Genomic DNA, 17,182 nt, shown 5'->3' on the forward strand with positions numbered 1-17,182 from the left:
AACCCCACTGCTCACTCAATGCAGTGTGACCCTGCGGGGCGAATTTCAGTAGCAATCATCCAATTTAATGGCTATGGGCTGTGTTGCGAGGCCTTACTGTTGCCTAATACAGGCATTTTCATGGGCTGGGAGCAAACTTGTACAGAATTTGAAATCAATAAACAAAGCAGAACTACTGTTAATGAGCGTTAAAAAGAAGAGAGAAGGAGCAAAAATTCAGACCTCCATGAAGCCAGGCATTTTGTTCATTAAATCCTTGTACTACCAGTCTGAGCCTAACTGGGAATGGATCACTGCCCCAGTGAATGTACACAGGGCAGCTCCAGTCTGCAAAAGCAATGTGGGCATGGGTGCAAAGCACACCCTCGCAAAGGGATTTAGGGATGTCAGTCCGGGATTGCTCGAAGAGGGCAGCTTTAAAACAAAGCCAGTCCTGCCACAAGCTTCTACAGGACAAGTGTTGCCTGTGCTGCACAGGTACTGGGAGGAGACAGTCTCAGCGCTGGGCACCGCTCTCCAGGGCTTTGGGAGAATGAAATGACACAGTGCCCTCAATTCCAGCAGCCAGAGGTTGCCTGGGCAGCCTGGTCCTACTGGGAGAGACTGGGAGAGGCTGATGAGCAGTGCTGCTGTCAAGGTTATCTCACGGTGCTCTGGGGCTGGTGGCACTGGGGGGGACATGTGTTTCCTTTTGCCCAGATGTTGTCACCGCTGTCAGCTCAAGCCATCTGCCCTGACCGCCAGCCACTGGGTGTGTGCAGGGCCTGCACAATGCAGGCTTGTTCTCCACAGCCCCTGGGTGCTGCTTGAGCCAAAATGTGGTGTCTGCCGCTGTACTGAGGTGTGAGAAAAGAACGGAGCCTCACTAACTCTCTCCAAACTGAGGATGGCTCTGTCTCTTCTGTCTGAAGTTAAAAACCACATGGAAGCAAACTTTTGTGGCTGTCTCCCGAAGGATTTCTGCGGCTTCCAAGAGGGATGGCCATCGCCCATCTCCTGGGAGCCATGGGCATCACACCTGATGTGGCATTTCTATGGTGGTGTCTCCCCGCAGACCAGCACATGGCATTTCGTCAGTGGCAGACACCTCACTAGGAGATGCCAATTTGGTGCAGGACAAACACATCCAGGGTACCCAAAATGTCCTCCTGTTTGCTGGCCTCGAACACAGATGCACAGAACGTTTGTCAGTTGTAGTGGTTTCATGCACCTTGATGGCTAAGCCTTTCACTGGGGAAAATCATGACCAGTGCTAGAAACATCAGGTGGAAGTTGTGACCAGCTACAACTGATTTGAACAGGACTTTATCCAACATGTTCTCTGATGCCCTAGATACTGCAGTACTAACACAAACTTTAACTGGCCACGTGTCCTCTCCCAGAGCCTTACCTTTACAACTTCAGCGCAATCATCACATCTCCCTGTACTTCAGAATATCTTCACCATGGTACAAACAAAAACCCTTTAGTACTGTTGGTGTGCATCATTTTGCGTTTAGCCGTTAGTGCCAGCCAGAGAGCAAAGCCCCCTGGACACTCACAGTCAGCAGTGACAAGTTCATCTTCTCTCGGGTACAAATCAGCCTTTTGGCTCATCAACACCTGACTCTTCCACAGGCTCTCAGCAAGGAAGCCACTGAGAGGGTGGATGTCAAGAGGATGGACCAGACTCCTTCCAGTGGTGCCCAGTGACAGGATGAGGGGCAACGGGCACAGACTGAAGCACAGGAGGTTCCATCTGAACATGAGGAGAAACTTCTTTCCTGTGAGGTGCCAGAGCCCTGGAACAGGCTGCCCAGAGAGGTTGTGGAGTCTCCTTCTCTGGAGACATTCAAACCCTCCTGGTCATGACCCTGTGCAATCTGCTCTGGTGACCCTGCGTTAGCAGGTGGGTTGGACTGGATGATCTCCAGAGGTCCCTTCCAACCCCGACCATTCTGTGATTCTGTGAGAGACTTTACCTCTGTGAACAGCTTCTGCTGGCACTACACACGGCCAAGTGCTGCCAGACTGGGAAAGAGCGTCAGGTCCCCCCAGGGCTGGGGGTTTTTGCTCAGTGGCCAGGTGAACTGATGGCTCACTGGGGTGGAAAACAGCAGATTTGTTTCTTGGTGACCTCAGCCAAGTCAGTTCTATACCTTGTGACTCTGTTTTCCTATTTGAAAAACCAAGGTAACAACCAGGATGTCTTTTGTAAATCACCCTGAAGTCTACCAATGAAAAGGCTTGGTTAAGAGACAGATATTAGTATTATCATACTCCTCATCCTCTCTTGTCAGTTGATTCATCATCTTCCCTTTCCTCTCAGTGCCTCCCTGCACTGCAGGCTTCACCCACATCAAAAGACATCACTCACAGCAGCTCAGGTGCTTGGATGTTGACATGAATGGAGGCTACGCCAGCACGATGCTGGGGTGCCTGTTCTTCTCCTGCTTTGGTGGGTCACACTCCCCAAGGCTGGTACCAATCCCCCGTGCAGCGCTGACCCTCTACCAGCAATGATGCTGGGATGCTGACGGGGTCAGCCCCATCCGCTGGTTGCTCAGGTGTGCTGGACACAAAAACACATCCCATGAAACAGCGATTTCTTGGGCTCAGGGGAGTCTCCTCTGCCAGGAGAACACTGCAAAGCACTTCAAAATATCACAAGAATTAACTTACCACCGAGTCAAGGAACCTAATGCAGCACTCCAGCTCGGGTCGAGTTTCACAGAACTGCCGAAAGAGAAGCCTTCCGATCGGTTGCTTTTCGCATATGCTGCAGTAATCTCTGTCTAGAGGCAATAAAGAGAAGAAGAGAAGCATGAAAATGAGAAGAGCTTTGCCTTTTGGGTTGATTAGGAGTTTAAAGCATTGCAAGCAAGTGCAGAACTATGACCCCAAATCAGAACTGCCATCTTCTCCCCACCACCATTTCCGGGTATCCAAATACAAATGTAATTAATGGTTTTAAGACTCAATAAAGATAGGCTCAATTTGATAACAAAAAAATCCCACAAAACCCATTTGGCTATTATGAAAAAATAATTTCACATTTTTCTGTGGTGGAAATACGTGCACTCTGCAAAGGTACTGCTCAGACTGGTGGTGGTTGTTGGTATGTGGGGAGAAAAGTACAAGTACTTCAGATGTGAGTCAGACATTAAGGGGTAAGGAAAGCTGGAATCTGTGGAGACCTTCCTGGATGCTTCCTAGATATGCACTACAGTGCCCCTCATCTCTGGAAATGCTCAGCTCACTCATTGCTAAACAATTATTACAAACTATGTATTTCCAAAGGTTTCAAAATTTCTGCTATTTACTCCTTGAGTGTTAGCGAATGGATGGAGCATAAGACATCTAGCTGGCTTCAGTTTCACACAGCACTCCTTTACAGAACTGTATTTCCCCTTAAATGCCGTGTTTAACGCCATTCCCTGTGCTGGTGCATCCAGAATCATAACTTCCAGTAAAGCAAAAGGTCCTTTACCCATCACAGGAACTACCTGCAGGAAAACATGGGAGAAAGGCAGGCATTGCTAACTGGAATTGCACCAGTACAAATGCTGAGGGCTTTAGATATTTTTTTCTGGTGAGAGCAGTGAATCCCCCAGCCTGTTTGGAGCGGCAGGACTAGCTCGAGACACGTTATTCCTCTAGAAGTACACACATGTCAAACAACATACTGTGTTTCCTTGAGCGTTCCTCTCACCACCCTCCTCGCTGCCATATGGCACTTGCTGTTATTATGGAAACAACCAGCTTCTAAACACATAACACAGCACTGCAAACAGACATACGAAACCCACACAAGTTGTCAGTGCCTTGGTTTCTTCTCTCTCTCCTGCAATGTCTTTTAATCCTCCTTTGCTTTGTCCCCCTGCACCCTTCAGCTCCATCCACGCCAAGGACAATACCAGGCAGGCACACAGCTGCGATGGAGCTCATCTTTGCCATGAAGGCTCCCAGCCAAAGGGCTCGTTCATCACAGGTCACGGCCTGGGGACCGTGTCCTGCAAATAAATCTGGATTGAAATCACTGTATAAATCCTAACTCAACCTGCAGTCTATCTGTCAGCAGCAAGCTCGTGGTACCGGTCTGTTTGCATGAGCTGGAGCCTCCAGCGTGGAACGTCACGACACAGACGTGTGGTGAGAAAGCCAGGGTGCTTGCTTGGATGCTGAGCAACCTTGGGGGTGTCCTTGAGAGTGGCACACGCTTGTGCTGCTTCACCAAGTCGCTTTTTAAGTGGGAAGGTAACTGCTGAAGGGATGTGCAGACACGCACAGCGCTAAGGTAAGGAAAGGGGATGCGTAAGTGTCTGAGTGGATCAAACCGGCAACTCACAATGTCCCAGAGGTGGCACGAGGGCTGTGTAGCTCAGGTGAGCTCTCCTGGGAGGTCTGCAGGTTGAACTACATCTGCCTGATGCTGTTTTCTGCTACCTTGACTAACCCACTCTTCTGAGGGTATGAATAAAATATCCACCCTGAATATTGGTAGCACGCAGCCTGCCTGATGGCAGAACTCAATCCCTCCAGCAGCCCAAACCCGCAGCAAGATTCCTCCTGTTAAATAAGCAGTGCAAAAAATGTGGCTGTATGAACTTGTAACAAAATAGAACACACAGGAACAAATGCATTAGTCAGCTAGCTTGCCCTATATTTTCTCTCGTACAGCATTATTTGTTGCACAGTGACAACTCTTGTTGTACAAAATGCAGTTATTTTATCAAAGTTGTTATGATAGGGTGACACTTGTCGTAGCAGAGGATGCTCTTCTAACAAAAGGGCTAGTGATATCAGCTAAATAAGCATTCAAATGACACATCCAATAACTATGTTATAGCATAGCATGAAAAGAAAACAAGCAGCTGAACACTATTACATATATGGATAAATGAAACATAAAGAAGACACGAGCACAGACTTCCTCCTATGGTACATAACTTGGCCAACATGTGAGAAGGGCGACCTGTTTGTAATGAGGAAAAAGGAAATACCAGAAATAATCTCTGCAAACACAAGAGCCAGAGCTGTTCCCTGGAGCCATTCACTCCTCGGTCATGTTCGTTTAAGTGCTTGGTATACCAATGTGGACAATAAACACATGATGCAACTGCTTTCATTCCTTGTAGGTGACACAAAATATTTTCTTAGGCCCTGATCTTGCCATTGGCCTCATTAAGTCAGCTAAAGGAGCCTGCTCTCAACTTGGGATGCATGGGCCCTGGAGTGGACTAAGAAAGAAAACCACAGAAAGCAGAAAAAAAAGGAGTGGAGTGTTTTATTACAGCAAGGAAAGGAGAAGTTTTAACAGCGTGCGGCACCCTGGAGACCTGGCTGCAGCACCCTGAGCCGAGGGGAGGGGACGGGGACCAGGCGGGTACCACAGCCCGGGGCTGCTGGGCCTGGGCCTGCTCCTCGCGTCGCTCTCGGTCCGCCTGCCAGTAAAAATATCCATCCAGTTTCAAAAGTTTAAAAAACAGAAAGAACGATTTCCTGAGGAAATGGAAATGTTAAACACTTGGAAGTGAAACCATATGCTTGTGATGATGAAGTGTAACTAAAACAGCTCTGAGAGTGATATCTTTGGTAGTCAGACCCTCCTGCTTCAGCACAATCGTGTTTAACACCTGCAAAGTCACTCAAAACGGGAGTGAAAAGCTGGGTGGGTCAAAGCCCCAGGAAAGCAGTCACTTCTCACTGACACCAGACTCTTCATTTAGAAAATATCACTGGTCAATACTGCAAATGAATTATTTATCTTCCTAACAGAGTAACGACACAGATTATTACAGACTAAAATGTTTAGGAAAAGATATTATGTAAAAACCTATCACAAACATTCTTAAAATAAGTGACGTTTATTCTAAATTCTACTTAATTGTTTTTCCATTTACTTCATACCTTATGTATTAAAATACTCCTTTAAAGAGCACTCAGCATACAGAACATAACAAAATAATTACACCTGCAAACAGAAAATGCCATCACCATTCAAAGTCTATGGCCAAATTTGCTCCCCAACAGATAATCTGGTAAGGTTCTGAAAAATATCTAAGGACAGGCCTAGGCAAAATAGTTCTATTAGTAAAATTTCATACTGATCAAAACTTGACATCGATGAAGTGAAAAACACAAAACAAGGTAAGAAAGAAAACTGCTGCCATTTATATCTCCAACTTTCAAGTAAAAGGGAAAAAATCTAATATTTTAATTAGATAAAAGCCTCACTGTGCCTTGTGAAGACTTTTTCATCTTAACTTTGCATTTAAATACTTGGTATTTTTTTGCAAAATATCACCTTAGCAATTTCGGAGAGAAATTGGTCTGCTGAGAGATGAGGTTCCCCCTCCTCTTTCACATTTGAAATATCTCTGTGGGTTTTGACGGGTTAGTGTTGAGCTACAGAACTGGGTGAGGACTCTTGGCTGAGAAACCAGTCTTTTCTGATATTGTTTCATTTAGTGTAAACTGCAAGTGTCTAAGCAAGACTGCTATGGAAAGTTATAATTCTATTTCTGGGCTTCTGTCCTCATTTTGAAGGGCTACTAATCCAACACCTGTGATCAGTTGGTGAGGTTTCCTCCTGTACATGTCTGTGGGGAGGGATGAGCTCAGTTTAAATCTCACTTTTCAAGCCTACAAAAGCCAGGAACTTCTTTTCAGCTTTTTGGTCATTACTGATATGGCCAACAATTGCACTTATGGACTATCTATTAAGTAGCGTTTTATTTTCCTTTTTAAAATGCTGGAATACCAAGAGAAGGTATTTCAAATAAATGCATGCAGAATCACCAAGACATGTACCATGCTGCTGCACAGGAAAATTTGGACTTGGCCTCCGGATCTCTGCTCTCCTTGGCATTAAATCAGCCTGGATTAAAACTGGGTTAGCTCCAAATGCAATGTAATTTTGCTGCCTGGAAAAACAAACCAAACCAACAACCAACCACCATCACCACCAAAAGAACCCCGAAGAAACCAAAAAAGCCCTCCTTGACACCTGGAAACCCCAAAGTAGGTGTAGGAAGAACCAATTGTTCTTTTCCTGCTCATGCTCAATGACCCAAGATGAGAACTCATCTTCCCTTTCCTTTTTTTTTTCTTTAAGGTGAAGCAAAATCTTTCAAACAGATGTTTTTTGACACCTATTATTTATTTGCTGCTCTCTTCCTCTAGCCTTCTTTAGTCCAGAACAACAGAGAGCACACCAAACCCACGGGAGAAAGAATTTGAACACAAGGGAACCCTCAGTCCATTCTCTCAAACTGGACAATTGGGAGCAGCATCAGAGCCAGATGTCTGTAAGAATGTTGGCACATAAGAAGTAAAACTTTATTTTTCCAAGGGGCTGAGGCCTGTCAAAGTGATTCCCACCAGCCCTGGGATGGATGGAAACTTCAGCTAGAGTTGTCTCAAAATTGCACGCCAAACTTGGGGACAAGAGATTCTAAGAGATTCTAACCAGCCCAGCCCCAATCTAACACCACTTCTGGGGTTTTTTTGCTCATCTTTGCTTTCTACATATAAGCTCTCTTGCAGAGGCACACAATGAAAAGGAGGACAAAAGCAGGAACTAAAAGCAAGATAAAAATTATGCAGCCTGATTGAACTAAATAGACCCTCACGACCCATCATACATTGTGCACTTGTAGCAATTTCCTTCTTTTTGTCAAAAAAAGAAGACCAAAGCCTTTAAAGTTTACAGAGTTGTTTTGTGTCCAGCCAGGATACTAATGGAAAACAAATTGCATCTTTAAACACTGAATAACCCCATTTAGAGCTATATTAATATAAATACATTTTTCATTTAAAACCAGCAAGTCTAACACTAGTGCTTATAAATATGTCTTATAATTTACTGCTGCTCTTCTCCAGCCAAAAGTAGATTTACCACTGTCTACGTATAAACTTAATAAACAGTATGTACTAAACCGCCCAGTCTTTGAGCCTGATGAAAGTCGCTTCTTATCAAAGGATCCTTTGTGGATGCTTTAAAAGGATTTAAATTGCTTTGATTGCATTATTAACAGTGTCTGTGTCGCTCTTTTATTTCAGAATAATCTGAAATGCTGGAACATTAGCTCTTGCACTCCACAAAAGGCCATTTTCCATCTCTAATAAATGTGCTTTAATACAAAAGATAATCCCTGTGTCCAAAAGCAAGATCCCAAGATTGGCAACGTTAACACTTCTGCAGACCCACTTATTTCCTTCTGATTTTTCGATGGCCTTCAGTACTGGAGACGTCACAGCCAGTCAGAACTCCATAAACTTTGCCGGAAACCCATGTACTTGCAGTTAAAGACATATCAGGATTCTCTCTTTGAGAATCTGAAAATATGGGCACCTTTCTGATGAAGAAACATGGATATTGCTGTTTAAACTGTAGAACCTGGCCAAGTACATGTACCGTAAGGTGGTGAGGGATCTCCTTTTCATGGCGACTACTTGAGAATGCTGCAGGAATGGGAGGAAGCAACAGATGGGAAGTTTCTTGTTCTTTTTGTCTGTTTTTTCTCTGTTTGTTTTGTTTTGTTGTTTTTAATTTTATTTAATTTATTTTTATTTTTTCTTAAATGCGGAAACCTATTGTTGAGATGCTGAGGACTTTCCATTTGCCCTGTCTCCAGCAACGCATTTAAAAACTGAGGCAAGCCAGCTGGCTAGAGATACGAGATAACAAAAATGCTTCATTGCAGCTCATGCAAAAATTCCCAGGAACCGTGACAGTAAGTCACATTACAAAAGCCTAACAAAAGCAGCTCGGCTCCCGTGGGAATGCAGTTACCAGTACAACTAATATTGTGCGTCCTGCAGATCCCAGTGGCACGCTGGATTTACAACACGGGGCTAACAGCACTGCCCTACCTCTAAGCAGCGTGGCCAGAATAAGTATATTAAAGCATGCGAGCCCAAAGTGCTCCTGGATAGCCCTGCGGCTCCTCGCTATTTACTTGCGACGCAAACGCCCGGAATGGAAATTTAGTCCAAGGGAGCACAACAGAGTCTTTTTATACATTAACCGCTATACTGCTCCATAACTCCACCTGGCACTTCACAGAGGTTAAAAATGACGCTGCAGCCCCTGTCTTGGAGAATGTTTCTCTTGGCAGGGCTGGAGCTGTGCAGGTGCAGGACAGAAATGCTGAAGCCAAGGGCTGTGATGAAGTTGTGTTGCTGGTGGCAAAAGCACACTCCCTCTAACAATAAATATTTCATCTGTTTTCTTTATTTTTAATAAAATACAGGAATTGTTACGATCTATGACAGGATAATGGCTTGCTACATTCCTTATTTTAAACAGCAGCTCGTCTTGGTCTGCAGTTAAAACCAGCACTTCATCACTGGGGAAAGCTCTAGACCGTACGTATGAAGCCCTGGGGAAGAACACATTTTTCAGTCTTGGTTGATTTTTTTCCCCTTGAATTTAGGATTTACTACAAAAAAACTTGGGAGATCCCCATCTATGCTGTTACAGTGAGCACTGCTTTGGCACCGGCTATATAAGTTTAATTAATTAAACTTACAAATGCAATCAAGCTTACTTGAGGCAACGGAATCACCCCTAACCGGTTTCAAGTCCTGCCAACTTAATTTTCTCTGCTTGTCAGCTGTCTTTTAAAAGCAAACAAAATTTAATCTCCTGATCATCAAACATCTAATGTAATTATTCAGATGCAGACAGTGTTTACTTTGTATAACTTCCCTTATTTCCACTCTTTTCATGGTATTAGGCTACAGGGATAAACTCCACACATCACAGCAGCATTACACTCAAGATGGAAACTGTCCAAACCTTAAAGCTGGACCAATGCGGAAAAAATGTTTGGAGAATATTGTAACAAATTCAGAGTTAGATACACTTCAGTGATATATATGGATCTTGTCCTTTTTTTTGAAAGCAGCTGTATTGAAGCTTTGCTCCTCGAATTTTATTTGAAAGTCAGATCCCACAAAGAGTTGCATAAATATGTTTGCACGTGTATTTGAACCAGAACACGTATGTAGCTTTGTTGATTTTGGACAAAGATTTTGGCAGGAGGGATAACAACCCACTCACCCTTTTTGTAGCAGCAGCAGGAGGATCAAACAAGACCCTGTGAGCTCAATACAGTCACCGCACAGAAAAACAGGAGTGGGTTCCAGAGCCAGGGGAGGGACCCTCGGGTGTCTCAGGGGAGACATTTGGTCACCCAGCCTTGTGCCAAGAGCACAGGGAAATGCTGAGGAGCGAATGCTCTGCCCAGAGACGAGGCTATTCGCCAGCGGAGGACAAATTCTCATCCTAACAAAATCTGCGTTACTCTGCTGAGTTATTCCAGCCCTCCTTCAACGTTTCTGGTTTCTTCTAAAAGTTACTTGTTCAGGCAACTGCATCTTTGCACGTGGGTCACTGGTCAAGCCCTGAGTTCAAAAGCAGACTGCAGATACCACAGGGTCAAGAGGTTTAGCTTGAGAAGATGGAGCTTGCCATTAAAGTCTGAGCCCCTTTAATTTATAGAAGCAAAAATATATATTGTTGCTTGAAATACGGAGTGAAGGGAAAGACAACAAATAACTCATACAAATAATGAAGGTGATCTTTAAGCCTGATGAAATGGATGGAAAGGTTCCCATCAATTCCAGCGGGTCTTTGATCAAGCCTCGGTTTCCCAACTCTGTCAAGCACAACTTACGTGAACAAAACTCAGTCTGTCTCTTAGCTCCACAGTCGACACTGGCATCAGGAAATCTGGATTGTGAATGTGCAACAGGAATCATTTAAAATCTTTTTTGAACTGAAATTATTAGGTACCAGGTTCTTAAACACATCCTTTCTTTTGCATTTGGCTACCAGTTGGAATAACAGTGCACAGAAACGGAACAGAAAGCAAGTAAGAGCAGGGAGACAGACTGACTGATAGACAGATGGACAGGACAATTCTGCTAGTTAAAAAATTCAAATGACTACTAGTAAGCTGGTTACCATTCCCGTAAATTACGCCTGAAAAGCACATGCCACTGAGTCAATGCCTTTAACGAGCTTTCCTGAGCACAGTGTCTGAACTGTTGTCTTTACGGCTGGTCCCAAAGCTATTCAGGGCATGGTGGACTCCAGACCACTCCACACTGATCACACAAGATGCACCATCACCAGGATTTCCCAGGACTTGAATGCGGTGGTTGGTTTACAGCCCCAGGGGGAGGGCTGCCCACACCATAACCGTGACCACCACTCTGACTAGAAAAGGAGTTTTTTTACCTTCTTCAACGACTTTCAACAATGTCTCTGCGGCAAGGCCAGAGGAATGGAAAAAATCCCCCAAATAAATATGAAAGCTCACCTCAGAAGCACCCTGGGAAATTCGGGGAACAAACAGTTGGTTGTTCTCATTTTGTTCTGCTTTGGATTGGGATGACAGAACTGGATGATTTGTCCTCAAAGAAAGTAGCTACTGCAATTTTTTTTTTGCGGGGGGGACGACTTTTATGTCCAGTCTTAAAGATTTTAACACAAATACCAAACTTATTTTCTGTCTAGTGCTGTTATTTAGACACTCTTGCCTTGTAATATTCTGACTAATATGTGCTGAAAGAAAATTTCAGTAAAAGTTGTAATTTGAATGTTTAAGGTTATGAAATCTACAGAACTGTTGCTGTTGTACATAGCACAAAATAAACATCTCGATTCCAGGAAACTAAAGGAGACATCTTGTGAATCGCTTTCTTAACACGAAAAGACTTCTGCAAAACTACTCTGTGACTTCGAAACCAGGCTCGGTAGAAACCAAAGCGGCCGTCAAGACTAAACCTTCAGCAGGTCAATAAAATGGCAGGATGCACAGAGACACCAGCACAGTCACTCTGCAAACGCATATTTAAGCAGCGTACGTTGCTGACGGGCACATAATAAAACTATTCATGGGGATTACTGACTCTGCATGATGTTCGATAGTCACTGCAAGTTCTAAACATCTCGCCCATTTTATTAGTGGTTCCTTTCACAAAATACTAGATGCTATTGGTTGCTACTTCATTGCTAAATTTATGTTTTCATTTCCTTTCAGTTTTTCTCCTGATGTTTTGAAACCCCGAACTTCAAGTACAACAAAGCTCCACAATCTTACGCTGGTAAGTTATTTTTCTAAGTGTTTGTCAATCCCAGCCTTTAAAAAATTGCAAAATAAGCTCAACCATCAACCTAAATAATCAGAGACAATAATACACTGGGAAAAAAAAAATCTATATTCAACAATTTTAAGGGGTATCACTGACCTTTGACAATGCTGCTAAATTACCACTTAACTGAAGCTTTTGTCCAACTACAAGTGAAGTAATGCCAACACTGACTTTAGCTTGGTTTATATTCACAGGCTGGTTTGACTGCCTGAGGAGTGACATCCCCCCAAGTGGGCATGAAGGAGTTGAGCTGCTGAGTAAAATTGATCTGAAAAATGGAAAAGACATTTTTAAAGTCATTTAGAAACCCCAAATACACTAAAAGGAACTTGTGCAAGAGGGAACTGCCAATGGAAAGTATTTTTTTGTCCTTCTTGACAGAAGTCTGTAGTACCAAGGATTTCTTCAAATCAAATTATTGAGATGGATGTAGAGAGTGTCCAGACACAAGAACCATGAACGGTCTTACTCAGGCTATCAAAAAGAGAGAACGTTGTCTTCATTCTTATGAAAACTGGGTTGTCATAGGGAAAATAAGTGAGAACTTTAATAATCTTAAAAGTTATTCCAGTTGTATTTTTTCAGCATGTCTCTTCATTTTTTCCTGTCATTTCTTGGTTTAGTTTCACACTGTAATATGAATAATGTCTTACCCTTGTAAAGTGTGTTTTACCCATAATATTTGGTTTCCTAAATTTCAACATACAACCACAAATGTTCAGCAACACAAAATAACGGTGTTCAGATCTGCAAAAGAAGAAGCCCAGACTATCACCTCCAAAATTACAGAAAGAATTTCAGCAGACAGAAGACAAAATTAACAAGAACTGCAACTAGTGTTGCCTACCTCATAAATAGTGCTCTGGTATTTAGATGCTGAAAACATATTTAGACAGTTTACTTCTCACTTGGAAGATGACACTTCAACCTGCCTTCGTACTACATGTTAGATCTGAAGAAATAGATCAATAACTGAGATCCTCATGCATGCCTGAAGTGTTCTCCAGTGCCCTTCAGCCAAATAGTATTAAAAAAACCCACTGAAATCTAATTTAAACTTCTATATCAGACCATCACATGGCAAGGAACAGCACTGGTGTGGTAAGAGTGCATCACAACTAGATGTCATTAGTCCTTTGAGAAACCTGTTCCCAAGTTATTCCAGTCAAGAACATACAGGGAGGTGGGTGGATCAGGCAAGAAATGATCATGGGATTATCTCCACCTGTGGAAAATCTGCAACAGCTCGCGCTGCCTTTTATTGGTTGGGTGACACCACCTTCTCTCTGTGTGAAGCATCAGCTCTGTGTCCATAAATATGAAGTGATGCTCCGAGATAAAGTGCTTGTAGGACCCTTTTCCTGAGGAAAAGGATCATTTACGCGGCAGCCTCTTAGATTCTGGTTGCCCTCTCAATTCTGCCACCAAAACCAGTAGCCTCTTGTGCTTGTACCTTCATGCTGACCTCCAGAATGGGCAGTGTAGAAGCCATATGTGGCTTTTTGGTGCTTGGATGTTTAGAGCAAGCTGTCCTTCACCAGCAATATTCCGTGGCCCATCTGCATAGCTAGACTGCTCCTGTTACTTCAGGAGTGAGTGCAAGGGTTGGTGGAAGGAGTTCACCAGATACAGAAGTCAAGGTTGCCCTGTGAAATTATACCCTTAGAGATATGCAGATATGGGAACACTAAGTACAGTGAGCTTGGCTGAAAGAGAACCATCAGCTAAGGGCTAACACCTCCATCCCCAGGACTGAGGTGCACTGTCTTCTGAGTCCCCAGGTTAGCCCAGGAATTGCACAGAAGACAGGGATTTCCTCTTCAGCAGACACATAAAATGTACTTCTATGAAAGGAAAAGGGAAAAAAAAGGGATGGAAAAGAAGAGCCACACGGCCGATCTGAAAGGAAAGCATGTTTGCAACGACACTGAAACATTAGAGACATTGTTTGACTGCAGTTCATCCTTGCAAAAATATTATCCTCGTCGCGATGCCAAGGTCGGTGAAAGTATGGGCTACCTGCCATGGAAGTGCTGGGTATTTAGGCTAGACCTGTCATGGGGCTTATTTACTCTCTGCGCCCAACATTTCAGACACACTCAAGTGTAGTGTTCATGTCTTGGCAGGAACTTCTCATTCATGCATTTTCTCCTGGTCCCCTTTGATGAGTCTTCCTCCTCCGACATTGCGGCGGTTGAAATTTCATTGCTTGCTGAGAAAACCAACACTGATTAATTCCATCCTACTTGCATGGAAGAGGTAAAGTATGCAGGTCTCTAGCCAGGGACCAGGAAATCCCTGCTGCTTACATGCCACATTGAATAAGCAGCCCATGGTTGAGGCCATTGGACTTCAACAGTCTTCATTCCGCCCGCGGGAAGGCGGCAATTAACCGTAGCAGCATGGGAAGCAAACAGGAAGTAATGCAACACATTCACTTTTGATTAGAGATTTTTTTTTTTATATAAGACATAATATTCCACAGGGAAGAATTCAGCTGTAGTCTTACGTTGACACACTCCAAATTTTTTAAGGAACGTGATTGAGGTTGCAAAGTTAAGCCTCAAAACCTAGGAAAAACCTAAATTAATGTTGCCCATGTAGCCTGACCGCCATTCCTGACTGTGCGTGTGTTCTGGTACAGTCTTGTAATTAAAGACTTGTAATTACATCACTGCGAACTGTTTTTTCCCACAAGACCTTTGCCTCATTCAACACACAGAACGGACAGTGCTTACTTAATGAGCAGCTATTCAGCATTTTGTTTTCTCCCCTGGTTCAGTGTGTGGCCCTAGACTTTATTTACTGCACACCAGTCAGGCCTGCTCTGAAGACACAGTGATTCATCTCCCCATGGACCTTTCTGTGGCATTCTCCACTGTAGCCTTTGAATACTTCACACGTCCTCATGGATCTATTTTCACACCACCTCTGGGAGACAAAGAGGATGTCATTAGTCCAGTTTGACAGACGGAAACTTAAACACGTGAAGATTAAGAGAAAAAGTATCCACTGATTGGTGCAACTTGATTTTAATGTATTTAACCTTATATGCTGTTCTCTCTGTTCACAACTGATCTTCCATTTGCTTTAGTTTCAGATGTTACTACTGAGACTCAAAAATCTCAAGGCAGCTACTGAGAAAATGAAAAACGCACAATTAGAGGCCAAGTGTGAAAAATCTGTTTTAAGTGACCTGCGTGTCATCCCGTAGGCCCTAGTTTGATCAGCGTGTATGCCTGTCCAGTTCCCTAGTGTGTTATTCAACTGCTTTGGCCATTTCCTTTGATGCTGCAAATCCTTATCTAAATTTATCACACACCTTTTACCTCATGCAATAAATGAGTCAGTCATTCCATCCTCCTTTATTAGACAACCCAGTTTCATCCCCAGACTAACTCAGTCTTTTCAACTGACTGCATTAGGGCTCCTGGGAAGAAAACCAAGCATGTGATACATACCAAGAGACGAATTTAAGCTGCATAGGCAGCCTTAATTCAAACTCCATTTTAGGTGCTCATCGTTTTAACACATATTTTTGCATGTTTAATTCCCTAAGCTTTTAAGGAACTGGAAAACTGGAGAAAAAACTATGTTGTGGACCAACAGAGAAGCCGTTGCTTATTAGGAAGAGCTCACACAAAAGGCTGGGAACTTTCGACTTGGCAACTTGAAGAATGTTCTTTTATTACAGCTTTTCCTGAGCTCTTTCCTAAGTTTTCTTTAAAACAGAAACTCCATCATGTTGACACCCATACCAATACCCATACCAGCAGAGCTGAAACAGGGATGTCACTGTATCCACTTGTGCTGCTGGGAGCTGGGAAAGGAGCTGTAAATTGTGCTAGCTGATCATCCTCAGTTCTAGGGTCTCTCCGAACCATGATTCCTCATTTTTCTTCTTTCACCTTCCCTCCCTAACTTCTCACCATCTTTCCCAGCAGCACTGCTTCCCTCCATTCCCTATATTTGATCTCAGTCTTTCTAAATAATGGATTCCAAATCCTCACCCTGTCTGATCCTTGTCCTACACCAGCAAGGTAATTCGCAGCAGTGCAAGTGCGATATGAATTTACAGCGTACCAGCAGCTCTGCAAGAGCTCTCCAAGTGGACATCCTTTGGCAGACATCTGCTAAGACTTTGCATCTCAGTCTGAAGTGGGTAGTTTCTTTCACTGGAGGGAAAAGCCTTCAGAAATTCTCAAGATGGGATCCTTCCCTGAAATGCACCCTAGATGGCCCCTTTCCTTTTTGACTCCGTAGATGAGTTGCAGCAAAATACAGTTAACCTTTGTGAACTCCCTCTGCAATATGCAATGCGACCAACCTCATCTGAAAGTGGAATAAACTGTCTCGCACTTAGCCTGAATATTTAAGGGGATAACTATGGTGATGTTAAATCGCCAGTGCTCGTTCTCTCAGTGGGCTGACGCTGCTGCTTTCTCTTTCTGATCAATCCTGGCTCCTACTTTCAGCCTGTTGCTTTTAACCTAAATAAATAAATAAATGGCAAAATCTTCAAATGCACCAATTTTAGGCAACCTTAATAATGGATGGTGCTACCCAGTCCACTGGTAACAGCAACACTTACTCAGAAGGTTTGGCTTTGGTAGGAGCGTCTTTTTTGTTTAAGATGTATTACAGGGCCTGTTCTGTCCTGCCTGCTGATGTTTTAGGACCTTGACCTGTGAGTAGTCTCACTGAATTCAGAAAGCTTAACTGGAAAATTCAAAGAGGATGCTATCTTTGAGGGTTATACGGGAATCAAAACACCAGCAGCTGCTTTTTTGCAGATTTTTTTTCAGCCTAAATAGATAAACATAAAACACCAGAACATGAGGGAAAAGAAGGGAGACTTTGTAAGATTTTTGCAATGTTTTATATAATTTTATGATTTGTAATAATAAAGCACCTCTGTCTGCTTATCAGGGATTAATATTACCTTACTTTCCTTGAACTGCGTTTAGTTCTTACATTATGCATATTCCACATGAGCTCTCTCTTCTCTCATTTCTGGCACAAATATGAGCCTCTT

The 17,182-nt window shown here is 43.4% G+C and overlaps 1 protein-coding gene across 1 annotated transcript in view; it reads right to left on the reverse strand.

Annotated features, from left to right (window-relative positions):
• Positions 1-17,182, reverse strand: part of GRK5 (G protein-coupled receptor kinase 5) — a 158,919-nt gene that overhangs the window by 51,264 nt on the left and 90,473 nt on the right. The window contains exon 3 of the mRNA XM_065638647.1: positions 2,662-2,774. Within this exon, the coding sequence (XP_065494719.1) occupies positions 2,662-2,774 (113 nt within the window). The remainder of the gene's footprint in view (positions 1-2,661; positions 2,775-17,182) is intronic.

This window comes from Caloenas nicobarica, chromosome 7 (assembly GCF_036013445.1).
Source record: "Caloenas nicobarica isolate bCalNic1 chromosome 7, bCalNic1.hap1, whole genome shotgun sequence".
Lineage (NCBI taxonomy): Eukaryota > Metazoa > Chordata > Aves > Columbiformes > Columbidae > Caloenas > Caloenas nicobarica.